The 27025-nt window shown below is 46.6% G+C and overlaps 1 protein-coding gene across 1 annotated transcript in view; it reads right to left on the reverse strand.

Moving 5' to 3' along the window:
* The window catches only part of DAP (death associated protein), a 61251-nt gene that overhangs the window by 25589 nt on the left and 8637 nt on the right, over nucleotides 1-27025 (reverse strand). Inside the window, exon 2 of the mRNA XM_007188254.3 lies at nucleotides 23021-23117. Within this exon, the coding sequence (XP_007188316.1) occupies nucleotides 23021-23117 (97 nt within the window). The remainder of the gene's footprint in view (nucleotides 1-23020; nucleotides 23118-27025) is intronic.

Below are 27025 nucleotides of genomic sequence, written 5' to 3' on the forward strand. Positions count from 1 at the left end.
GTGTGCGTGTCTGTGGTGATGGTGGGGCTATAGATGTCCCCCTGTTAGGGCTGTAAGGTACGAGGGGGCGGGATGAAAGAGAAGCGGGCACGAAGGGCAGGGCAAACGGGATTTAGCCGTTCCAACCTGAACTGGAGAAGTGGTGAGGGCTGGAGATATGGCCCCGGGGTTATCTACACCCGCAGACCATGGCTGAGGGGTTATCTGCACATGCATGGTGTGAAAACTGTGAGTGGAGATGAGATTACCCCGGCAGGACACTGAGTGGGAGAAGAAGGGATGGAGAAAACCCGTAATGTAACTAAAACAATGAAAACTGAGGGCTTTATCTGAAACCCGAGCGAATGTAAAACATGAGCTCTTGAAATATTTGAAACTGTCAACCATGACACAAATCCTGCCCTGGGGTACCTGCTTCCGGGTTTTGGCGCGAGGGGACAGCAGAGGGTCCTGCCCTTCCGCACACCGCAAGGGAAAGTTAAGGGCAAGCAGGACCGGGGAATCAGCGTGGCCAACAGTCACTGGCAGCTCCCAGCTGGCTGCATGGCCGGCCTCCAGCCGCTGTGGGCCTGACCCTTTCCCTCCATTAGGAACCATTAGAGTTTCACCTGCCAAGCCAAAGCTCCGCGTCTGTGTCTGTGCTCTAGCGAGGGCCAGCCCCAGACGGGGTGGGGCTGGGGACATGATGACCATGGTTTGAGAAAAGCATCCTAATGGGGTCCTTCCCACTGGTGCTCTGGGGACACACGGGACCCTCGAGTGTCACTCTTGTGGCTTTAAAAATCCTCTGAGCGCCCCTCCTACAGTGCTTTGTCTCCTCTTCCACTCGGTGTTTCTCACTGTCCTGTCCACAGGTGTATACACCCTGTGTCCCTGACTAGACCGTGACCAGCTGATTCAGGCAGAGGCCCCTAAATCACACTGACCTCCGAGTGAGTCCTCAAGCACCGCAGGGGTTCAGAGGGACAGTAGATGGTGCTTCCCCCAAAACGGAGACAATCTCGGTGCAAACGCAGCTCACGGGCAGCCCGGGAAGGACTCCAGCAGGTGGTGACCCTGTGCTAAGGGAGGGGCTGTTACGGGCTGAACTGTGTCCCCCAAATTCCTATGCTGAGGTCCTAACCCCCAGCACCTCAGAATGTGACCTTATTTGGAGACAGGGTGTTAAAGAGGTCATTAAATTAAAATGAGGTGATTAGGGTGGGCCCTAATCCAATATGACTGGTGTGTCCACAAGGAGAGAGAATTAGAACACAGATGCACACAGAGGGAAGATCCTGTGAAGACACAGGAGAAGATGGCCGTCTACAAGGCCAGGAAAGAGGCCTCGGAAATCCACCCTGACGACACCTTGACCTTCGACTTCTGGCTCCCAGAATTGTGAGAAAACACGTTTCCATTGTCTACGCCGCCCAGCCTGTGGCACTTTGGTCCAGCAGCCCCAGCAAAGTGATACAGGGGCACATGCAGCTGCACGTGTAGAAGGAATTCAGAGGGGAGAAGTGCCCGGGGGCTGCAGGAATGCGGGAGCAGCTTATGGGGGGCCTTGAGGTGAGCTGAGAGAACCTTCCAGATGGGAGGAGCGGCAGTGCGCAAGTGCGGAGGAGGGCTGGGCGCTGTGTGTGCTCTCTGCTCAGGCCTGGATTCGTGCAAAAGTGTGGGACCTGAGGTCTGCAGCGAAGGTTGGATGGCGTGACGCTGGGTAGGGCCTTCAATGACAGGTTACAAAGAGCGGGGCCTCCAGAGACCGACGTGGCACAGTGCAAAGCTGTGGACTAGCGCCGGGCGAGCGTGTGGTCTGTAAAGAAGCCCTGAAGCCCAGGCTGAGGAAGCCCTTGGCTTCCCGATGAGCAGTATCTTGTACGAAGCTGGTGTCTTTTCACCCTGCGAGGGGTTATTATTTTCCCTCCATTTTATGCCCCCAAAAGCCCAGAATTACGATATATTCCTACCACCGCACAGGCAGCAGGTCACAAAGCTGAGATTGACACCCAAGTTTTCTGCCCCGAACTCCTTTCCACTGCAGAGGTCGAGAGGAGGCCAGCCCCGCCCCCCACCCCAGGAGGCTATCCCTGCAACCGCGGGCAGGCTCGGTGCGCCCCGAGGAGCCACAGAGCTGGGCAAGCAGCGCTGCAGTCGGCACCCACCCCACACCCGAGGTGAGACCGAGGGCAGGAAGACACGCAGGCTCTGGGTTGGACGGTGAAGAGCAAACCGCACGGAGGCGTCTGAGGGCTGAGCTGAGGGAACATGCACCGAGTGAGAGGAAGTCGCGTCAGTCTGCCTGGGGGTGTTTTTGTTATATTTGAAAATGGAGAAGGTACTTAGGGCCGGCAGGGACGCAGACTTGCTGTCCTATCACTCACACTAAGCTGGGGGCCCTTCCCACACTGAATGAAGGTACATGTGGGGTGTAGAACCCTGAAAATCATGCCGGAATCTAGACCTTTGAAAAGTTGTCTGATGTGATGGAAAATTAGAGGAAACCTGTCATACAAGTTTAGACATACATGTTTTGGCTCGAAGAGGACAAGGGTTCTTAACCCAAGGGGCCCAGAACTAAAAATCAGGGCCCCCATGAATTAGGCTAGGGGAAAACAAACAAAACCCAAATCCTGTATCTTTATTTTCATTCTCTTTTGTTATGAACTCAGGCAACAAGCCACGGTAGTATCAGCAGAACCTGTAACTCTTACATCACGCTCCTGCTATTGCAGTTACCTCAAACGACAGTTTACATTCATCACCACTACAAAGTGATAGCGGTGATCATGAAATCTTGTGATTAAATCTCTAAATAAGTAGAGCATAGTTTAAAGTACTATTTTGATAATTGCATTTCATACCTCTGATGGTGAGAAAACCTGTATTACAAGGAGTAAACAAAAACAAAATCAGGAAAAATGTACTGGAAAAAATTCAAAAGCATTTGAATAAACGAGGTAACATAGATGGGCAGAGTGTAGGCTCTCCTGTTAGGAGAGCAGGGATTTCCTATGTAGGTCCTTCCTATAGTTTGAGCCTCAAATGTGGCTGTAAACTTCCCAGCACCCACCGTGGAGGGAAATACAGTTGCTGAGCTGCTACTTTTAGAGGCGAGAGAAGGGAGGACCCACCCACAGGCGGAATGCTGCAGAGGTGTAGAGGTGGTAGCCTGATGTCCTCCTTGGAGGGAGTATTCGTGTGACGTGATGGGAATGGCCCTGAAGAACCTGGGCAGTAACTTCCCAGGCCACAGGCCGCCGACGCTCCCGCCCACCTGCAGGTGTCACTCGGCTGGCTGAGTCTAAGGGCTGTGCCCCGCCCCCTCCCCGGGGGACTTCAGTAGCAGCCTGCCCCTGCGGGTTCCCACAGCAACATCCTCCAACCTGGAGAAACCCAGGCGAGTGGCAGTCATCTATCTGCCTGTCCTCTGGGCCACTTAACAGGCAGTCCCTGAGGACCCCACCAAGGGTCTTATAAAACAGTTGCTGGGTCACTTCTAGGGAGTGAAGAGCCCCCCCTGGAAAGCGATCCACAAGAGTTTATCTGGGGAGGAAGCAAAAGACAAAGGCGAAGAATGAACACAATTTGGGAAAGGAGTGGGTTAATGAGGGGTTTTAGGCCAACGGGGTCATTTTCCTGATGCCGTGGAAAGAGATGAGTAGCCGCTGGAGGAAGGGGAGCTCTCCTGCCTCATCCATCATCCGGGCCCCGGGGCCATGAAACCTCACCGTGGAACTTTCACAGGGAGGCTGCACCAAGGCATTGATCACTTTCTTTACATGTCATTGTCACATGTAACAATTAATTTGATGATCCCAAACTGGACCCGACAAGAAGCCTCTTGATGATACGGCACGCCTGGATTTGGCGGAGATGAACACCGTTTTTTTAATTTCGCCGGCAGAGATGCAAGGATCGACGGGGCCGCGTTTATAATTCCCACAGCACTCAACTCGGCGCGCAGCTCACAGCCGCGTAGCCCCTTTTCCTCTAACAGCTGTGGCCGATTTTAGGAAGCGCGGGGTCCCAGGGTTGCTCACCGATCATTTACAGTTTTCAGAGGTGAACAGGATGTGAGGAGGAGAAGCAGAAAGTGAGTGCCATCAATGGAGACTCAGTGGGAAAACAAGGGTGGATAAACTCTGAAATTACGTCAGGGAGAAATGAACATTTGATTGGGGAAACTGATTTATGATGAATTTCTCAGGAACACATTAAGGGTGCCAAGCAAACTCCCTTTGGACTAGACATTGTGAGCAGCCAGAAGAAATCTTTTCATCTCCACCCCTCCACCCCTCCTACAAGCAGCTGCTAACGAAACCTTGTCCCTGCGGCACGGGAGGCAGCTGCTGGCTGCCACCCGCCCCTCCCCACCCCCGCCAGGTCCAGATGCCCCGGAATGTGTCGGTCGTCCTAAGGAAAACCGTCTGGGGGAAAATGTTGGCATCTAAATGAAGACGCTTAGCCACTGACAGTGAGGTCCTCCCAGCTCACACCCACCACCCAGCAACGGACCCTCACACAGAGTCTTTCTGGAAATTACTATTCCCGACCACCCTTTAAGGGACGCAGTTAGGAAGGAGCCCACAGAACTGAATATCAATCAAAAAGCTGCACAGCAAGACATTCAGTGTTTGAGGCACCGGAAAATCCTCTTTACACGTCTTTATGCTCCTGGCCGCTGCAGCCGCAAAGTCCTGGCCATGAGAAGGGATAGCCATCCTTCAGAGCCACGTCCCTTGGTGGAATGTCAACGCCAAAGAAATATAGACAGACATGCCTTACATATCTGCGGCCTCACCTTCTTCTTGCTATCATGCTGTCCTCTAAAGAGGAAGTAGTTTACGAAAGAAAAAAAGGGAACCATTTCCCCCTTCTAAAACAGTACTTATGAAAACAAACTTTTAAGCTGATAGAAGAGGGAAGATACCATATTAATAGCCCATTAGAGGGACTTCCCTGGCGGTCCAGTGGCTAAGACTTCGCCTTCCAATGCAAAGGGTATGGGTTCAATTTCTGGTCAGGGAGCTAAGATCCCACATGCCTCATGCCCAAAAAACCAAAAACAAAAAAACAAAAAAAAAACACCCCAAAACAGAAGCAACATTGTAACAAATTCAATAAAGACTTAAAAAAAATAACCCATTAGATAAAAAATAGATGAATGCAAAAAACCATGGAAATTAATTCAATTCCCCGTGTGTGTGTGTGTGTGTGTGTGTGTGTGTGTGTGTGTATCTATCCTATAAATATAATTTGAGTCGCATGACGTCACACAGCTAGGTAGTGGTTCAGCTGGCCCAACTCAGGTCTTCCAACTGAGTCCTTCTATTCCACCTTGATGCTCTGTAAGAACAATTCAGTGGCTGCAGAACTGTGGAAACAATACTAAGCTCCTCTGGATCATCCCAACATGCCTATTGTTAAGCCCACTTCCTTGGGACACTTGGGGAGAAATAACAGATGAGAAACGGAGGCACGTATAGGAACGATCTTTAAGAATACCCAGGCAAGAGAGAAAACAAAACAGTTTTGGGCATTTTTAGTAAAGAAAAAGACAGCATGCTACAGTCACTAATTACCACATGGCACTTTGCGAGGAGAGATTATTTTGCAGGCTCTGGGCCAGATACTAAAGCAAAAGAAGAAACGTGTGAAACCAAGCTCCTGCCTTATTAAAAATCTTGGTCTGAGTTGGCGCTACATTTTATTATACGTCATTATCTTCATCCTTTATGCTGAGTCATGACACCCGCAGTGTTGACAGGGCTCCTAAGGATATGAGAAAAGGAGGCTCGTCCATCTTGCCCTGCATCTTAAGGGGCCTGGGTGCCACTGAGTGCATCTGCCAGGCATCCATTTGGAAGATTATTGAAGAAATGCTAAAATACAAATGGTGCATTATTCGGGTGCAGAAAGACACATACAGCACAAAAGTAAACCTGAGAGATTTGTTCAATGAGCCATTGAGCACAGAGAGTCCATTTCCCCTGTGCTACCCTAAAAATGTCATACAATAATTTTTAGTAAAAGCTTTAAAAAGATTTAAGAGCACAGCACGTTTCATCCTGTTTAAGCCTGACATGGTTTATAAACACCTACCAGGAACTACTCTAGCACCGAAGAAATGCAGAGGAGCTCAGTGAGGACTTAGCCATCCCCCCAAGTTTCTGGAGGACAAACTTCTGTTTTCTCATCTCTTCCTGAGTCTAGTGGAGTGCCCGCCACACAGCAGAACCTCCGTAACCAGGTAAGACTGCTGTCAATTCACGCTGTGCTGTTAGTTCTCTGCAAAGCTTGCAGATATTCACTGCCCTCCTTCTGTTTTCACTATAAAAGTTCTGTAAGAGAAACAGACGGGTCTACAAATCTTGTGCTACAGATGAGGAGACAGGCCCCAAAGGTGAGCATTCTACCTGGGACCACCCAGGGGCCACGGGCCAGGACTCATGGAGCCGGCTTCGTCCCCGGGCCTGGGCCTTTCCCAGGCCAAGCTGCTTTACGCACACTTCAGGCAGACACGGAAAGCTGGTTCTTGAGGATGACGTGTACCTAAGTTGCTTGATTTCATGGTCATAAGGGTGGTCTAGGATTAAAAAGGAAGCTGAGAAGACCAACAGATAAACTAACAGATGAAAGGCCTGAGTGGGTCAAACTCACGCTTCAAGGAGAAACATTTCTCTTTTCTGGTTCTGTGTCCCCCTAAGGAGCCCTCGTGTTCACCCCCAGGCCTGGGTTTTCAGTGCCTCTCATCCAGGACGATAGCCATCTGGGCACGAAGCCATAAGCTCTGAATGCCCAGAGATGCTCGGGGTAGAATTCCCTCATCTTCCCTGGAGGAGAGGAGGGGGTCAATATGAGACAGGAGGGGGCAGGGCACAAACTTTAAAAGAATGACAGCCGTTGAGGACATGACATAAACTAGTTAGAACCAACTAGGTCCAAGATGGCGGACGAGCTGACTTCCACTAGACCTTGAGCCTCAGTATACGCTCATTGTAGCACATCAACATGCTAAATGACACACCGCGGGTACCACGACAGTTCCAAGGCTGGCCGTAAAGGTCAAAAAGTGGGAGGTGGCCCAATTCCTGGAAATCCCCACCCCTTCCCCAAAATAGTTGGAATAATTCTCCCGCTTATTAGCCTATGAAATTACCCACCCCTATAAAAACTGACAACCCCGTTATCCCCGGGCCTCTCGCCTTCCGAGATGGCCCACACTCTGTCTATGGAGTGTGTATCTCCCTGCATAAACCTTCTTTCACTTTACTATGGCTCGCTCTTGAATTCTTTCCTGCGTGAAGCCAAGAACCCACACTCGGCAGCTGTCCCAGGGACTCACCTGAGACCTGGGCTGTGACCCTCCTTTTGCGCTCCGCTCCGCTCTCTTTCCTGCAACACATCGACCCTGCTGACCTGAGCCTCTCTCCCCGTCAGGCTCCTCTCGGACCCAACAAAGGCAACAAAGGCATTTCTCGTAGAAATCCACCCTTCACCCTTGCTGAAGGTGGGGAGGGTTTACATTCGTTTACATAGAATCACATTTGGAACCTCAGGCAAAATGAAAACAGACGCTTCCATTCTTTAGCAGTATTTGTCTTGGGTCCATGTGACACCACCCTTCCAATTTAAGCCCTTATTTCTTTTCTTTCCACTTAGAGTCATAACGAATTTAGTAGCCGTGAGGCATCGGTTTTAGCTTGCTGCCAACTTCCTCTTATCTGCACTTTCCTGCTCTGATTTCCTTTCCTTGCAGCCGACTTTGGGGACCTCAGAGCTTCTTAAATTGAGTCTTGGGCCCCGTGTCCCCCATACTCGGGGCTGGCGCTTCCTAAGGGGATGGTCGTTTTCCGGGCTCTGGGGCTCCGTCACTCAGGCCGAGGGGGCGTGGCTGGGGGGGACGTGCCCTCGTGGGAGGGGCCCGGGTCACTGCAGGGCTCCTTCAGCAGAACCCTGTGGAACAGCAAAGCCTGCTGACAACTGGGGTGGAAGGAAAATCACAGAATCTCTTCCATCTTAAATGAGTTTAGCTAGAAACCAGTATCTATTAATACAATCCTAGTGCTGAAAATAGGTCTCCGGGCTTTAAAACTCTAAGTAGAGTTCTAGGCTCTCTTTTCAATAATTTCTCTCCAACTCCTTGTGAAAAGAGGGCTGGTCACCAGAATACAAGGGCGGGGCAGCAGAGCGGCAAGCCTCTGTTGTTGCTTTTAATAATAGTAAAGGACATTTTTTTTTTTTTTAAAAGGACATTTTTTAAAAACTTTTTTATTTTACAGTGGAGTATAGTTGATTAACAATGTTGTGATAGTTTCAGGTGTACATCAAAATGATTCAGTTATACATATACATGTATCTATTCTTTTCCAAATTCTTTTCCCATTCAGATTGTTACATAATATTGAGCAGAGTTCCCTGTGCTATCCAGTAGATCCTTGTTGGTTATCCATTTTAAATATAGCTGCGTGTGTTTGGAATCACAGATTTGGGTTCAAATCCTACTTCCGTCAGCTCCTATCAGAATGACCTTGGGCACGTCATTAGCCTTTCTGAGCAAATTTCCTCACTCATAAAATAAGGGTCCACCACCTTCCTTGCAGACTGGGAAGACATAATAAGACTAAGTATATAAAGCACCTAGTCTATCAGTGGCTTGGATTTGTCATTATTTGGCTATTAGATTTCTGAATGATGCTGAATTGCTTTTTTGACAGCTGGGACAATCTAAACTTCTCATTCCCCGAGGCCCGATTAAGATGAGACACAGTCATAAACTCAACCAGCTGAGTGATAGATACTTTCTCAATAGATTCAAGTCCCATAGAAAAAAGGTTCAGTCCTGCTCAATGGACAGTTCTCACAGTGTCTGCCTCCTTCTCTCTGGAGTACTTATAAATATGTTGGTTAATTAGGAAGTTATAATTACTAACGAACAGCTAAAAGGTAAATTATTCATATAACATTTTCTACCTTTTACATTGTGTCGATACATTTCTGAAAAGCACATGGACTTTGCTAGCATTAGAGAGAATGGGATGGTCTCACTGCTCAAAGTGTGGTGGGAACATGCAGCACCATGGCTATCTCCCCTCACTCACCCCCCAAGCCCCAAGCCCCACCTCCGGAACCTAGGAGAAATGCAGTCTCAGGTCCCACCCCAGACCATGGCATTTTGGCAAGATTCCCAGGTGAGGTGCAAGGGTATTGAAATTTGAGAGGCCCAGCCACTCAGAGGAGCACTGCTGCTTGGCCAGCACCACTGGTCAAGTCACACACTGTCCACGACTCCTCCCTCCATCCCTCCTGTTAAATTGGCATCTGTGAAGGGTCTGGGTTTTACCTTACTTGCCAGCTAACCAGTCATTCAGCCACAGTGTGTGTATGTGTGCGTGCGTGTGTGTGTGTGTGCATGTGTGTATGTATGCTTGCATGTCTGTATGGACAGAAGACACAGATCTTTGGGACAAACCCACAACTAATATTATACTCAATGATGAAAAGTTGAAAACTTTCCCACTAAGATCAGGAACAAGGCAAGGACACCCATTCTCAAAACCTCTGTTCAACATAGGCTGGAAGCCCTAGCCTGAACAATTAGGCCAGAGAAAGAAATAACAGGCATCTAAATCAGAAAGGAAGAAGTAAAACAGTTTAGAGATGATATGATCTTAGAGAATCCTAAAGGCTCCACCAAGAAACGATTAGAACTTATAAAGTAATTCAGTAAAGATGCAGGATACAAAACCAGCACACCCAGAAATCAGCTACATTTTTATACAATAACAGGGAACTATCTGAAAAAGAAATAAAAGAAACAATCCCATTTACAATAGAATTGAAAATAATAAAATACTTAGGCATAACTTTAACCAAGTAGGTAAAAGATCTGTGCATTGAAAACTATAAAATATTGATGAAAGAAATGGAAGAAGACACAAATAATAGAAAGATACCCTGTGTTCATGGATTGGATGAATTAATATTGTTAAAATGTTCCTACTACCCTAAGTCATCCACAGATTCAATGCAATCACTATCAAAAGTCCAATGACACTTTTCACTTTGCTGCACAGCAGAAATTAACACAACGCTGTAAATCAACTACATTTAAGTTAAAAAAAACAAACAAACAGCTGTCAAAACTACTCCATCTGGTCAGCTTTCTACTGAATCCACGTGTGGCAAAGTTAACTTTAGCTGCAAAGGTCAAGCTATTCCGTCAGAAGGAATGTTGTTAAAGAAAGGGAACGAATTAGCGCTCCTATAATCAAACTTAAACATTATCCTCGACTGCTATCTTTGAAAATGGGCACCCAAACCAGAACTTGGCTGTTTCTACTCTGTCATCTTGGCTTTTATGGTCCCTTCATTTTCATGCTTCCCACAACGCCACCCAAAAGGGTAAACAGCAATTACTTCTCTAAATTTAGTTAGCCTGGCCGAAGATGCTCTAAATCTCATTATCATCACACTGAGGGACCCGGCTAACAAAGGAACTCGTAACAGATGTCATTTAGAATCTTCCGCCCACCCCCCCCCCGCCCCACCCCCCGAGTTTTCATCTTTAAGTCTTGACTTACATAAGTTCAAAGTTAGCCAGAACAGAAAGTTCGTGGTAGCAGTCCAACTTTTGGACAAATTCATGGGGTACCACGGGCACATCCTTCTCTAGTGCTCTGGGGTGCCCTCACCAGGCTCTGCTCACCTCGAGCGCCAGGGAAGCAGCTGCCAACCATCTCCCACCAGCACACCGACCAGCCCATAATGATTGTACTCTAGTTGCAAAATCCTTAGCCTCAGGCTTGACCACTATTCTTGAAGCCATTTCCACCAAGATCCTATTCTCGCTTCCCCTTAGCAGAAAACTCACCTTTGCAGCGACCCCACGTCAACAGTGGAGCAAAAGTGGTCAGTGATCCTGGCGATCAGCTAATGTGTGACACTCGCGGGCTCAGGAGGACACTGACAGCTGTGTCCTAGGACAGTGGCACCAGCAGCCATCCTCATTTCCTCTCCATCCCACCCCCTCCCGTGACTGCCTCAGGCCACCTCATTCCCAGGAGCCCTGGCTGTGTTAACAGAGGTGAAGCACATTCAGCTGGCTTCCTCCATGTGTAGTTCTCCTAGGAGATGAAGAACCTTCCCGCTACTTGCCGCACATATATCCAATCGTCCACCTGTGATTCTGGTGCCCACACCTGACCGTAAGCTCTGTGAGAAGAGGGGTTTCGTTCTGTTCACTAACATGTCCCAACTGCAGAGCATGGGGCCAGCACACAGTAGGTGCTTACAGAGGCGGGGGGAGTAAATGAAAGGCCTGGAGCACGGAGGACGTGGATGTGTGCGCCCTGGGAAGTCACTAAAGGCTACCACGTGGAAAAACACTGAGGCACAAAAACGCTCTGTCCCATAAAGATCGAGAAGAACAGGGCACGGTGCAATTCTAGTAACTGAACCAGTGATCTTTGGTCAGTTTTGATGGTGTCAACAAGGAATAACCTTTAAGAAGATTTGGCGTAACTCACAAATCCCTCAGTTTTTCGTCCTAAATGGGTATGGGTTCAAACATGCACTCTGTGGGGAGTCTGTGAGTGCCCTTGGGAGAGGAATCTTTCTGTAGCGTTGGCTAGGTGCCAGCTCTTAATTCAGACCCTGGTCTGAATTGAGACCCTGCGGTTCCCAAACCTTGTCCCTCAGGTTGTAGGCTGAGGTTCCGACCTCTGCTTCCGCTGCCCTCCCTGGACTTCCCTCCTCTCCTGTGTAGACCTGGGGCCTGTCACGTCCCCCTCCCACGCCCCTCCCCCAGCTCCAGGAACCCCCCCCCCGGATGACCCGCATGACCCAGGGTACTGGTCTTTGCGCCTGACTTTTCGACATCCACAACGTGCACGTTACTGCAAACCACAGGGTACGAGTTAGGAAGAAGAGTCACGGGACCCAGTTCTGGCCAATGAGTTTGTTAGGGGGCTTCTGGCAAAGCTTTTCTTGCTCCTAAAAAAGATGTAAGAAGAGATGCCTGTTTCCTCCTCTGGGTACCATACATCGGTATGTGAAGACGGGACCTGCTGTGGCCAACCCACCACCGGAGAAAGCTGCTGCGGGACCAGCCAGAGACACCAGTGGGGCAGGGCCGTCCTGGAAGAAAGACCCACCTCCCCTGCAGCCAGACCTACTCTGGGCCTTCTGCATGGGAGACAGCGCATGTCCCTGATGCCTGGGCCCATCTGCACCGGGGTCATCTGCTGTTGGCAGTGGACGGCATCCAACTAATGTCTCTCTCCTCACCTCCCCGAGTCGTCCTGCTATCCTCGAGTACTGCAGCCATGGCCCTCCAGAAAGTCATTTCAGTGTGCATCTGCTTCCCCAGCTATGAAAATGCGGGGGCTGGATTACAGCCATGGTTCCCTTCCCAACCTTTCATGCCTGAGGACTTCTTTTTTTTTTTTAACCTGAGGTAACATTCACACATCATAAAACTCACCATTTTAACCGTTTAAAAATACAATTTGGTGGCTCTTTTAACATTGACTTTGTTATACAACCATCACCTCTATCTAATTTCAGAATACTTCCGTCATCCCAAAACAAAAGCCCAGACCCAGTAAGCAGTCACTCCCTATTCTGCCCAGCTCCTTGGCAACCAGGAATCTGCTATATGTAATCTGCATGTAATGCTATATGTAATCTCTTTGGATTCGCTTATTCTGGACATGTCGTATACACGACATCATATCATGTGTGGTCTTTTGTGTCTGGCTTCTTTCACTTAGCATCATGTTTTCAAGGTTCATCCAATGTCATAACATGCATCCGCACTTCATTTTTTTATGGCTGAATAATATTGCGCTATATGGATATACCATATGGTGTATATGGCAGTGTTTGGTTGTTTCCACTTTTTGGCTATTGTGAATAATGATGTGATAAATTCACGTACAGGTTTTTGTATGAACTTCTATTCATGTACAAGTTTTTGTATGAACTTCTGTATTCAATTCTCTTAGATACAAACCTGGGAGTAGAGCTGCTGGGTCTCACGGTAATGCCGTGTTTACTTTTTGAGGAGCCAAAAACTACTTACAACAGCAGCAGGGCTTCTTTTGTCTGTTTCTTTAAAAAAATTTTTTTTTATTGTGGTAAAAAACACATATCATAAAATTTAGCATCATAACCATTTTAAAGTGCACAGTTCAGTAGCGTTAAGTATACTTATGTGTGTAAGTAGAATCATATAGTATTTGTCCTTTTGTGACTGGCTTATTTCACTTAGCATAAGGTTCATCCGCGTTGTAGCACGTGACAGGATTTCCTTCCTTTCTAAAGCTGCATAGTATTCCATAGTATGTATATACCGCAGGCATTGTGTTTATCCATTCATCCATCAATGGATGTTTGGGTTGCTTCCACCTCTTGGCTGTTGTAAATAATGCTGCCATAAACATGGGTGTGCAAATAACTCTTGGAAACATTGCTTTCAATTCTTTTGGATATATACCCATAAGTGGGCAAGGGCTTCTTTTTAATGTAAAAATCTCTGTTGATCTCTACCTAATAGGTGTTTTGCTCATGGTATCTAGACCCTTCCAGATCTTGAGTGAAATCTGCCATCTTACTTCTCAAGAGCTCCACCTGGGAACACCTGGATTAGGTGACCTCTCAGGTATGTCCAGCTCTAAATCCAATGATTCTGTGAGGATTTCTTGAGTACAATACCATCCTCACGACTCTAGTCACATTAATGAGTATATCTCTGCCCCAGAGGATGTGCACAACCAGAAATCAAAGTCAATATCTTCCCTAGAGAGAGCTGAGGGCTCAATAGAATATGCCCGCAAGGGTGAAGAATTTTCATCCTCAACACTGACCTTACCTAGCTCACCTCTTCCACCAGCTGGAAAATAAGAAGTAATCAAGTTAATAAGTTAATTAACTACATACCTTTAAAGAATCAAATTCTAAGCTAATTATTACTGATTCACTAAGTATTTTCTGAGCGCTACGCATTCTGACCCAGTTTAAGTCAAGGGAGTTTATTTAAATAGAGGGTTTAAAAATTTCAGGAATAGTAATCGTAATGTAATAAACTCAATAAAGGGCTCTTGTTTCTATGCAGTTATTCTTCTATGCAGCATTATTCTACGTAGTTATTCTTACATATTGCATCCTGTAAAATCCAACTGCTGGAGAGTTGATTTAAATTCTATGTTTCTATGTTTATGTAATAAGGAAACACTCCTGGTAAACAGCACAACCCTTTGAGGAACACCATAAAAACAAAAGAGTTATCTGTTCCAAGAGGCTGACTCCAGTACAGATGAACAGGGCTGTGTCTGGAGAGGAAAACCGATTGCTCCATTTCCTTTCTTCCCTCTTTCTATCTGATAAAAGGTGGAGGGGAGCGTGGCAGTCTCATAAGGAGGCCGGAGGCCTGTGGAGGGAGAGGGACCGGGAACGGAATGCTCAGAAGCTCATCCATCACACCCCATTCCCGCATCCGTTACAGAACCAGATGTTGGGCCAATACTGCCTCTGAGCCCATGACCAACAGCACTAGGCGCTGGAGGGCAGCCGAGACTCCGGCACTTTCCTTCTCATCCTCACCCCGGTGGAGGCCAGCCAGGCTCCCGTAACACAGGGATGCCCTTATCCTTCCTCCCTCTGTGGCACGGTGAGGTTCTGATTCACTACCTGCCAGACCCGAGTCTTCCTTGGGGCCCATCTACGTGCAAGGGGAGCTCAGACACCGAGTTCCTGGCAACGCCGTTGCCCACGACTCCTGGGCCACAAACCATCTGCGTCCCACGCCAGCTGCTCTGTGTTCACTGGACAATTCTGGGCAAAACTTCCTAATGTACACAGTTGCACTCCTATTGATCACACTAAAACACAGATAGCCACAGGTTTTGGAAGACACGTTTAATTTATACTACATACAACCACAGAACTGGTATTGGAGCCATCACCGATCAGTCAGCGAGGAAGGCAGTCCTTGTGCTTCAGAAGGCCAGAGCGTCACTGGGAAAGTGAGATAAACGTGCAAATTTTTCTATTTGCATTTATCTTCTACTTAAAGAACCAAAACACAACGAACTAAGCTTTACCACTATTTACTACAGTCTGCAGGCTGACTGTCCATCACCCAGCCTCACGGCCTTAAGGCTTTGGAGGAAGGAGGGGGGTCACCACCCACAGGTCCCTGCGCCCCTTCCTTTGCTTCCTGTGTCTTGCAACACACATAGGACACTGTCCGGTTAACGGGCTAACGAATTAAGTTCTCTCGTTCTATCTTATTATATCCCAAGCACCTAGATCTGTGCTCAAATGTATAATGGATGAATTTAAACTAACTGTGACAAAAGGAACATGTGGCTTCAAAAGATTCCTGCAAAACAAATCCTCCAGAGGCTGAAGTTAACACCAAGACAAGCACAAGTGAACAATAATAAAAGAAGAGCTCTCGCTTCTTGTCCTGGCACAAGTGTTTCATGAACCACATTACAAACACCAAAGATCTAATCAGACGTGACAGGAAGCCACCCTTCTCCATAAAACCTGAAATCACGAGGAAGGACATTAGAAATTTAGATTTACATTGGAATCATTAATGAGAAACACTACCCCGAGGGTATTTGGACCTTGAGATGTTAGCTAATGATAATAAAAAGTCATAATGGTTAGCAAGACATTTAAAATATTGCTTATTTCACCTTGATCTAAAACATTAATATCCATTTTGCATACCTTTTACAATGTATATAATGGTAGCAAAATATGCATGTATAATTTTTAAATGAATATATACATATGGAGGGTGCAGGCAAAGAGCGTTTTTTAAATTGATGGAGTGCACGATCAAAGTTCGGGGCCACACCCCTGGTACAAGGTGTCCACCTGACGGGAAGGCAGGCTGCTGCAGTGCTCAGCCTGGGCAACCATAACGGATCGCACAGAAGCAAGAGTCATTTGCCATGTGGGTCTCACGGTTCATAAGTTATTGAGCAACAATTGCTGTTGGGATGTCATTGGAGCTGGGCACCACCCACCGATGCCTCGTGGCATTGAGGTGCTGCCTGCTTGTCATGGCTTGAATTGTGTCCCCACCCTTCACCCAAGTTTCTTATGTTAAAGCCCTAACTTGCAGTACCTCAGAATGTGACCTTATTTGGAAATAGAGTTGTTGCATAATTAGTTAAGGTGAGGTCATTAGGGTGGGCCCTGATCCCGTATGACTGGCATCCTCATGAAAAGGGGGCATTGGACACAGACACGCACACAGCAAGAATGCCATGTGAACACTGGAGTTACGTTACCACCAGCCAAGGAACCAGGGGACGCGTCTGGAACAGATCCTTCCCTACTGCTTTCAGAGAGGGCAGGGTCCTGCTGACACCTTCATCTCAAACATCCAGCCCCTACGTGGGCAAACCTGACAGTGAGAGCTGCCGAACAGCAACTAGACTCTCCCCATTTTCCTCACTGAGGCAGACAGGCCCGTCCATTACTATTTCACGCTGCTATGACCTCCCTCCTCCTGTGCTTTCTATTCTGAGGATCTTGCTGTACCTTTAAGACGGCTTTTGCCTGGAGGTGGCATCTCAGCCCACAAGCAGGTGACACCAGTTACCCCCATCACAAGGACATTCCATGTCACTCAATGTCCCCACCACACCGAGACTCTGCCTTCGGCCGAGGGCAGGGGTCTGTGGCCCACGGCGCTCCAGCACCCGGGTCAACTGTTGCTGCCACGTCATGGGTCCTGCCTGCCGACACAGGCCATCCAAACAGCACAGGAGCTGGGAGCTGGCTGGCACTCAGCACTCCTAGTCCAACCGCATCTCCACACGTCACAGGGAGAAAGATACATCCCTTTTAAAAGGCAGCTGACGGGCTTCCCTGGTGGCGCAGTGGTTGAGAATCTGCCTGCTAATGCAGGAGACACGGGTTCGAGCCCTGGTCTGGGAAGATCCCACATGCCACGGAGCAGTTGGGCCCGTGAGCCACAGCTGCTGAGCCTGCGCGTCTGGAGCCTGTGCCCCGCAACGGGAGGGGCCGCGATAGTGAAAGGCCCGCGCACCGCGATGAAAAGCGGTCCCCGCACCGCGATGAAGAGTGGCCCCCACTTGCCGCAACTAGAGAAAGCCCTCGCACGAACCGAAGACCCAGCACAGCCAAAAATATATAAATAAATAAATAAATAAATTAAATAAATTAAAAAAAAAAAAAAAAAAAAAAGGCAGCTGACAACTAGCTTGGATATAAAAGATGATATTGTTGGCAAAGTAAGGATGATGTTGAAATTGGCTCGCAAGCCACATGGTTTAGTTCAAGTTCAAACATGCAGATAATGGCTTAGATAAAAATTCCCAGGCATACAGGCTGTGCCGTCTTTTAACTTCAGCGTTTTCAATTTTCTGTTTCTTATCTTCAGAATTAACTTTAACGGAGAGAACCATTAAAAATGACCATAGATTACTATTTGACATCCGTTAGGCACTGAATTGTTTCCCACCCCCAAATACATGAAATCCTTACCAAGCCCCAGTACCTCAGAATTTAACCTTTTATGGAAATAGGATCTTACAGAAGTAACTGAGTTAAAATGAAGCTTTTAGGGTGGGTCCTAATCAAATATGACTGATGTCCTTACAAAAAGGGGAAATTTGGACACAGAGACAGTACATATACAGAGGGAAGGTGAAGTGACACAGGGAGAAGACCATGTGAAGACGGAGATCAAGGTGATACATCTACAAGCCAGGGGATGCCAAAGATTGCCGGTCTCCATGTAAAGACATTCCTTGTTTTGCAATTAATAAATATACTGGAGGAAACTGACACTGTAAAATCATCCTGTTTCTCCTTAAATTTTTGCCCACTAATCGTAGCATCCGCCAGTGGATCTTGCTGACAGCCACTGTGATGTTCGCCTATTGGTGATATTCTAGTTCCCGCCTTCCTTACACCAATATTAATTGGAGTTCTTCTATAAAGAAGAGCTGCCCCTTCTCATTTATGTATTCAACTTATTTATATCAGTATGGACTCATGGATATCTATTTTACTCTATGGGTTATATTCCAATACTATCATTATTTATTTTATCACAGATTGTTCCATCTTTGCCACTAGGTGTGCCTTCAGGTTGGCTTCTGTGTTGTTTTGACATGTCCCATCCTTTCTGGAATTTTCCTTATGTTCTGGCGCTACAAGTTGTTCCTGGCTCATCTGGTATTTTTCCAGCCCTGGTCCTGGAATTAACTACTTCTCCAAAACACCCTAGTTCACTTGATTGGGGAATGTTTAGAAACCAAGATCCTGGCCCTAGGAATGCTCATGGCTTCATGGTGCCAGTTCTTTTATGCCCTGCCGGTGAACACAGCTGGGAAGTACAGGTGTGTACACTCATCCTCCCCCATGTATATTTATTTACGTATGTACGTACATGTCTGTATGTATCTACTATCCAGCCAGCCAGCCATCCATTTAAAACTATGAGTTCATACTAATACCTCCAATTCCAATTAAACACCACAAAGCCATTTTAGTCTTCCCCCTTTCCTATTTGTAAGCTTTTTTCTCTAACAGTGAGAAGTTTGACTCTTTATTAGCCACAAGATATTTACTTGTTTGTTCAACTGTAATATACACATAAAGCAATTTCAGAATTGCTAACCCAAACCCCTGAAGACATATTTACTAACTGGAGTGTAGCATTTATGCACAGTTTTTTGCATTTTTTGTCTTTAGCCTTATAGTATCCAGTCAAAATACTGTTTCCCCAAATACTATTATTGTACTTAGGTTAGGTCGCTCTCCCACCCACGCCTTTCAGTTGGTAATAGTAGCCTTTGTATTACAATTAGATCCATCTGTTACTGTGTGTGTATTCCATCTTGGATCTCTCCCACATTCTGGATGATTGGAATTGTTTGCTTATCTTGGGGGTATGTGAACACAAAGCAGCACCACAGCCCTGGGTCAGAGCTGTACAAATTGCCGCGCTCAAAGAAGGGCTGCTCCCTTCCCACCCTTATTGCCCCATCCCCACTTCCCTCTTCCTTCCACCCCTTTCCTACCCACCCCCAGTCCACACACAAACCCTTCCATTTCTACTTTACTCTTCCTGTCACCTACCTTTTTAAATATTTTTTTTATCAAGCTTGATTCATGGTAGGACCTCAGTACACGTTCACCACTACACTGTTTTTTAGTGAATCCTACTGACTACTGAAGTCCATTCTATGCTGCAATTTCTCTTTTACATTATGAAACTGGGCACTTCATCTTAATATGCTCAACAGAAGGCTTTGAGGAAGATCAGAGCTTTCCTTGATTGGGTCAGTTCTGAGATGGAATCCAGCAGCCACTCAGGAAAGTATTAGCTCGTAACAATGAAGTCTCTTACTCTGTTTCGATATGAAGAGCCACAGGTAACTAGAACTCAGCTTGATGGAATTCTTGGGAAACATTTTCACATTTGTGCTACATTATCATTTTTTTCTTTTTTTAAATGGAGCATTTCAAAACAATTTGGTGGCAGAAGAAATTATTTTATTATTATATCTGAAAAGTTACAAGATTATGGGGAGTAAGAGTAACATAAAGACTTGCAAAAAAAGATTACAAGTAAAAGTGTTTGGGGTTTTTTTTGGGTCACATAATAACCTCTTTAACGCTCCAGTTGTTCATTTTCTCTGTAATCAGTACTTGATTTACTGATTGTGGAAGGAAGCCACCAGAGATGAGTCAGTAAATACAAAGCCAATTTTAAATATCTGGGAAGGAAAGCAAAGAGTTTTGCAAATGCAGCTCTAAGGAGGAAATTGGCATCTGAGACTGGGCACTTATTTTCATATCTGAAGAACACTTGGATCAAAACATGAAAAAATATAGAACTTTAGGATTAGGGTGATATGAATGTTGAAGTCACATGCCATGACATTTCCAAGGGAAATTAATGTAAAACATTAAATGTCTGACAAATTCTGGAAATAAAGAGGTCTTTCCACATATAAAGTAATACCAGCCCAGTGCCCTGAAACGCTGTTGTAAGCTGGAATTAGGCCATCTACTGATGGTAGGGCTGCATGGGTGGGATTATGGGCTTGAGGACTATGGAATAGGTTATGGGCAACCCCAGAATCAATAAGTTTATTTTACAGAGGGATTTGGATTTACAGTCTGTTGATCCTAAAAATATTTTGTCAGTTCAGGGGGCTTCTGTAGCCTATTAAGGACATAGGCTTCCAAGTCAAGACAGGGTCAGGACTGAATCCTGGCCAGACCATTGACTAGCTACGTATCGTTGGGTCAGATAACCTCACTGGGCCTTGGTTTCTTCAGCTGTGTAATGGGCATAGTAATACCAACTTTTAGGTGGTGTGCGCATTAAACCCAATGGGAAGCACTTAGTAAGTGCCCAGCACAAAACAGGTGCTCAGTTGGTACACACAGCCCAGGGGCTAAGAGTGGGGGACTATGGACCCAGCTGCCACTCTGGAATGCTGGCTCTGCCACTCACTCGCTATGTGCCCTTGGAAAAGTCACTTAACCGCTCTGAGCTGTTGAAGTGGGAGTAGTAATCTGTAATGAGGACAATAATCAAGAACCAACTCTCAAAGAGGGATGAGAATAGAGCTGTTGCAAGTGGTTCAAATGAAAAAACATGGGCAGAGCACTTAGAACAGGGCCAGGTTCGCTGCATTCTGTAACATTATCAATGACCATTATTAACTATGACTATTCAATTAGCCCACCAGAAAAACGGGGAGTGCATGGTGATGGAAATGACCTATTATACAGAGTACCAGGTCTGGTGTAGGGGTTTGGAAGAAATTGTATTGGCAACATATGCCAATAGCTTCTGAGTCTGCAGGGGCTTACCCCTTCTGTCGATGGTGTGTCCGGTGGTTTAACCCACAGCAGTAAAGAGAGAAGCCAAAGTCCAGAGGACAAGAGTTAACACACCCATGAGGAACACAGGACAACAATCTGACTGCAGGGAACACACATACCCTTGCTCATATGCAAACCCTGCCCTGCAGTCCGCCTGCTTCAAAACACTTCATTCCAACCGACCTTCAAAGTGGGTAAGATGCTAAAATCTAGAGAGCTGGGTGCTCTCCCCTTTCTCATGCAATCGTTCATCCTCTAGCACATATATTTAAATTGTACATCTTCCATAAATGCTGTATTTCACCTCATGAGAAAAAAAATCAATAGAAAGAAAACTAAGGGCTGTTCTGTCCTTATTTCTAAACACGCTAATAAATTATCATCTGTCACTGTATTGACATTGTGTTATGCAGAGAAATAGCTATTTGTCCCTTATTCCACTTAAACTCATGCAGAAAAGCACGTTTCATTAACTTTCCAGGATTTTTTCCCAGGCATGGCTCTCTGTCTCATCCTCTCTTCCTTCTTAGGGAACCAGTGGGTATGAAGGGAAGTGACATCCTGGGTTTCCTAGAGGAGGAAATGACTACAGGCCACATGCTCTTATCTTCGGTTCCAAATCCAAGAATGTTCTCACACACTGAACTAAAGTTTCGTTACAACTCTTATGCAGGCGAAACTTAACCTGGACTGATCCAAGTCTGTAAATTTTTAAAATGCATCTCTGCTGGTGTGAACATCATACACAGATTAGGCTGCCTGAGACCCCACTACGGGTGCTGTATGAAATGTGTACGGTCTTATACTCCTAAAACCTGCTTCCTCTCCTAAAACAACAGAATTTCTCAATTCTGAAATAAATTAGGCCCCAGGGTTTTCAGATAGAGGACCGTGGACCTGTAGGAGAATTCCTGATGTTGTTACGTGCCGAACACAGCCTTGTGAAGATAGCCAGTGGAAAGAAAATTCTAGAATTTTCTTTAAACCACCTTCTTCTTTTATAAAACCAGAACTTAGGCAGAACCTTCCCTTTGCTGATCTCATGATTTAAAATGGGCAATAATCACTCAGAAACTTCACCTCAAATTTTGTCCTCCCCTCCAGTGACTTCCCTGTAAGTCATATCACATGAGGTTTTATAGAAAATACCCAACGGCGCAGCACATGTGTAAGCAGACACGTGGGGTCACCAAGCACATGCACGTCCTTCTTAGGGGGTGCGTGCTGTCGGCAGCTACTCTTATGGAAGCCTGCCCTGCTCTGGACCCCAGACCTGGGTTTAGCTCCTGCTCGGCATGGCAAGCGTATGGCCTCTGCGGTCTTCAGTCTCCCACGTGTAACCCAGGGAGCGTTCCACCTGCTATTCAGGACTGTCGGAATGAAGTACAGAAACACAGGCTGGCTGCCCTCCACACTTCCTTTTCCTCTGACTGAGACTTCTCTGGGGGCGAGTTATAAGGCAGAAAGCTTAGTGTCCACTTTCCTTTACATGGACAAGCTCACAGACAGGTGCGCATTGGTGGCACATGTTTCTATGTTACAAGGTGGAAGGAAATGGACTTGTATCAAGGTGGTTGGACCAAACTTGACATCAGAATCACCAAGGAAGACAGGTGTAAACAGAGATGGTGGTGTTGTAGGAAGACGAGCTGTCAGGGACCCAGGGAGCTGTGGGCAGAGATGTCGTTTAAGGGCACTCAGTCACTCATAAGGGTGTGGCCTCAGTGATTCTGCTTGGCTGAAACTGGCAAAGCCCTAACGTTTGTAAACATTATTTAAATCAGTAGTTCTCTGCTCTCACTGCACAGAATGCCAGTCCCAGCCCAGAGATTCAACTAGTATGGCGTTTTCAAAGGTCTGTGGGCGATTTCAGTATGGTAGTGGGGGTTCAGGGCTTCTGCCCACAGACAGATGCACCCGCTCGGATTTATGCAGGCAGAGGGCGTACTCTCGATGCCCTGTTTCTCCCGTCTGGGAACACAAGCCCCACGTCACTGCTCAGGAGAGGAAAAGCACACAGCACAGGGCCCACGAAGCCCAGGGGTTATCAGAAGCACGGAGCAGAGAACAAACGTTAACGTTTAACTGAATAACGGTGATTTGTGAGACATCTCAAGGTTCGCCAGAACTCTCCTACCTGGGGCTTTCCCACTCCTGGTCGTCTTTGTCCTTCTCTTCTCTGGTGTCTCCAGAATGCGGGTGTTTCTGCACAATTCGCATCCCACCGGCTTTCACTGCAGTGAAGACAAAGAGGGTATGATCAGTGTGGACACGGAACCACCGGACGGCAGGGGAACTAGCTCGAGAGTGTGTGTTTGTCCCATGGCCCCAGGTTAGTCCAGATCAGCCGGCGGCGACGGTGATTAACCCCAGAGGTTAAGGCTGTCAGAGGGAGATTCAATATGACGTGACACTCAATGCTGTCTCTTACTTCAGATCCACTTAGAAAGTTTCCAAGGCTCCTCTGTTTGTCTGGTCTCCTTTCAAGTATTTGGTAAGAGCGGTAGTGCAACCAGAGTATAAACCGTGTGGACACAGTGGCTGCTTACTTTCGGTTATACTCAGCTTCTCGATGCAAAAAAAACCCAACTTAATCCCTGCCTGTAATATTTTCTCAAATGCAGATGGTGCTTTCGAAGGGGTGATACAGCCACAGGTGACACAGGACAGCTGCTGTGCACACAGCCAGAGTCCACTGCGGTGGCAACCTTTCCCAAACTGTGCTGTGAAACCCTAGAGTTGGCAGAAGTTTATTTGGTTTTTAAAAACAGCCTTAGGGACATATAATTCACATACAATATAATCCACCCATTTAAAGTGTTCAGTTCTCTGGTTTTGAGTGTATTGAGTTGCACACGATCCTTTTCAAACATGTTCATCACCCTAAACAGAAACCCATCACTGGTCACTCTCCAATCCCTCCTCTCCCCCAGCTCCTAGCAACCAGTCACCTGCATTTGCCTCTTCTGGACATTTGACATAAACAGAATCATAAAATACATAGATAGTCTTTGGTGACAGGCTTTTTCACTTAGCATAATGTTTCCAAGGTCCATCCATGTCACAGCCTGTGTCAGTACTTCACTCGTTTTCATGGCTAAATCATACTCCACGGCACGCATGGTGGACCCCATTTTGTCATCCATTCATCTGTGGTGGTCATTTGCATTGTTTCCACTTTTGGGCTACTGTGAATAATGCAGATATAAACAACTGTGTATGTACAAGTTTTTGTGTGGACACATGGACGTATACCTTCATTTCCTTGGTACATATGTAGGAGTGGAATAGCTGCGTCACATGGTAACCCCATATTTACCCTTTTGAAGGATCCCCAAATGCTTTCCAAAGCCATGGAACTGTTTACATTCCAACCAGTAGGGGTTCCAATTTCTCCACATGCTCGCCAACTCTTGTTACTGTCTATCTTTTTATAGTTATTCTAGTGGGTGTGAAGTGGTGTCTTATTGTAGTTTGATTTGTATTCCCTTAATGGCTAGTATGTTAATAATGTTTTGCAAGAGAAAAAAATGACAACAGAAGTGGGGATTCTAGGATCTATTAAGTATGGGAAATGCGAGGTTGAACAAATTAAATGTGTTTCCTCAAGACAGATTTTCTGCCTTTAGTGCACACTGTAAGCTTTATATGGGGCATATAATATGCCATCTTTCCCAAGTGTATTCACCACATAACTCCTCCCCCAGGGAATGCTGGTTATCATTCTTCAGGATGCTAGTGTTCCATGGGATAAAGTTTGGAAATGCTGGCCTTATATCCAAAAAGCCAGCCCCACGTGGCAGTCGCCTGTGCGTGTTTTAGGGTCAGCAAGTCCCTCCATGTCCTCAGCTATATGGTCTTAGATTAGTCAGCCTCTCAAAGCCTCAATGCTTCATCTCCAGAAAGGGGATAAGAGCCACGTCCTAAGATGGAGAAGTTTAGATGAGAAGAGAGGCTGTTGAATCCTAACCCCCTAAGTGATGCTCTTTGGAGGTGGGGACTTTGGAAGGTGCTTAGGTCATGAGGGTGGAGCCCTCATGAATGGGATTAGTGCCCTTACAAAGAGACCCCAGAGAGCTCCCTCACCCTTTCTGCCAGGTGAGGACAGAGCATACAGCCGTCTGTGAACTAGGAAGCAGGACATCACCAGACACCGAATCTGCTGGTGCCCTGACCTTGGACTTCTAGCCTTCAGAACAGGGAGAATGTCTGCTGTTTACAAGCCACCCAGTCTGTGGTATTCAGTTATAGCGGCCCAAAAGGACAAAGACAGAGGTGCTCAGCAGCTTCCTGGCACTTGATAGAAAGTAGAGTGTATTAACTGAGCTCACTGGCCCCAGGTTCGGGTGTGGGGCCCAGGGTGTTCACCCTCCTTCCTCAGGATAGCCACTCCGCGTCCTGCCACAGCCCTGCTCTGACCACACAGTACAACCAGCTTGCCCGGACACATCCTCCGGTGTTTCAAATTACGTTGGACCCTGCTGAATTATGAAAGCCCAGGACTGGTTTCTTTACGATGCTGCGAACAGGAAGGAGAATGTGAAACACCCTGAGGCTTATACACTTCGGGTTTATTAGTTTTCAATTTCCCCGGGAGGATTCAGGAAGCTGACAATGCCTGTTGCATGGCCAGCGGTACCCAGCTGCAGTCCGTCAGAGGAAAGCAAAGCAGAGGGCATGTGAAATAAAGACCCGTGTTTAATGATGCGTCTGCTGGTCTGGTTTTGGAACAGGAATCTCCCTGCTGCCACCATCACTTCTTTTCAGTGGGGAGGGGACATTTACTTTGTTAAGAAGGAAATAGAACCCTGTCCAGTAATTCTCTCAACAATCTGCTTTTATCCTGACCGATTTTTATTCCGATCGTTTTTATTTTTCATTTCTAGAGCTCTTCCCCCCTCAAATCTGTCTGGTCTTTATTTGACAGTGCATTACTCAGATCTCGTGTTCTTAATTCTTTTATGTATTTAATCATCTTAGGCATACTTGTCTCATGGCTGTATATCTAATTATTTTATTATCTGAGGTCCTCGGGAGTCTCATTCACTGTTCGTTTTTCTCTGATTCTGGCTCTTGTTTGAGGTGAGTGTGGGCCACGGGCTTGTCTTCAGTAAGCCTTTATCTGTGGGGATCCTCTGGGGTGTGGGGTGCAGGCAGCGTCCCTTTGGAGAGATGCTGTACGTGCTTCTGTCAAACCTGGCAATCCTTTTTACATTAACTGAGAACAGGAATGGCCAAACAGTGTAAATTTGAACTCATCGCCCATGTAAAGGCAGGCCTGCAGTTTCAAATTCTCCAGGAGCCTTTGTTTGCCATCCAGAGGCCAGGCTGAAACACACCAGCTTCCCCACCACCCCACTGTGTTGCTGGACAGTTTTTTTCCCGCACCCTTTATCCATGAGTTTGGCCTCTGAGCACCAGCTTTCAGCTGGGGTCTTGGGTTAAATGAGGCCATAGGGGTGGGGCCCTAATCCAGTATGACTGGTGCTCTTATAAAAAGAGGAAGAGACACCAGGTCACTTCCTGCCTCATGTGGGCCCAAGGCTCAGGCTAACTGTTCTGAATTTAGCTACTTTTTTGGGTGTGATTCCTACAGATTTCCCTCACTTTGGGTTCAAATTTAAAAAAGAAAAAATAAGAAAACAAAAATACCATTTGCAGGTGGCTTATCAAGATTTCCCAGGTTATGTAGCCTGCCAAACCTTAAGAAATGGAGACTGAAAATAAACTTCTGTAATATATTTAAGATAATTATCTACTCACTCTCTTGAAATGTAAGATTATGAATGTTTTTGGCCAAAAGAGGAGGCTAGAAGAACTGTCCCACTAAATTTTTTTTTAATTCATTTTCCTCCCCCATTTATCCCACCCCTATCCCAGGCCCATGAGAAACTGATTAAAGGTGCTGTTATGAGCTGAACTGTGATCTCCCTAAATTCATAGGTTGAAGCCCTAATTTTCAGAACTTCAGACCTGACTGGATTTGGAGACAGGGCCTCTAAAGAGGCAATTAAGTTAAAATTAGGCTGTTATGGTGGGGTCCTAATATGATAGGACTGATGCTCTTATCAGAAGAGAAAGAGACACCAGGGATGCACGTGTTCAGAGGAAAGGCCACGTGAGGACGCAGTGAGAAGGCGGC

This window comes from Balaenoptera acutorostrata, chromosome 2 (assembly GCF_949987535.1).
Source record: "Balaenoptera acutorostrata chromosome 2, mBalAcu1.1, whole genome shotgun sequence".
NCBI classification, from domain to species: domain Eukaryota; kingdom Metazoa; phylum Chordata; class Mammalia; order Artiodactyla; family Balaenopteridae; genus Balaenoptera; species Balaenoptera acutorostrata.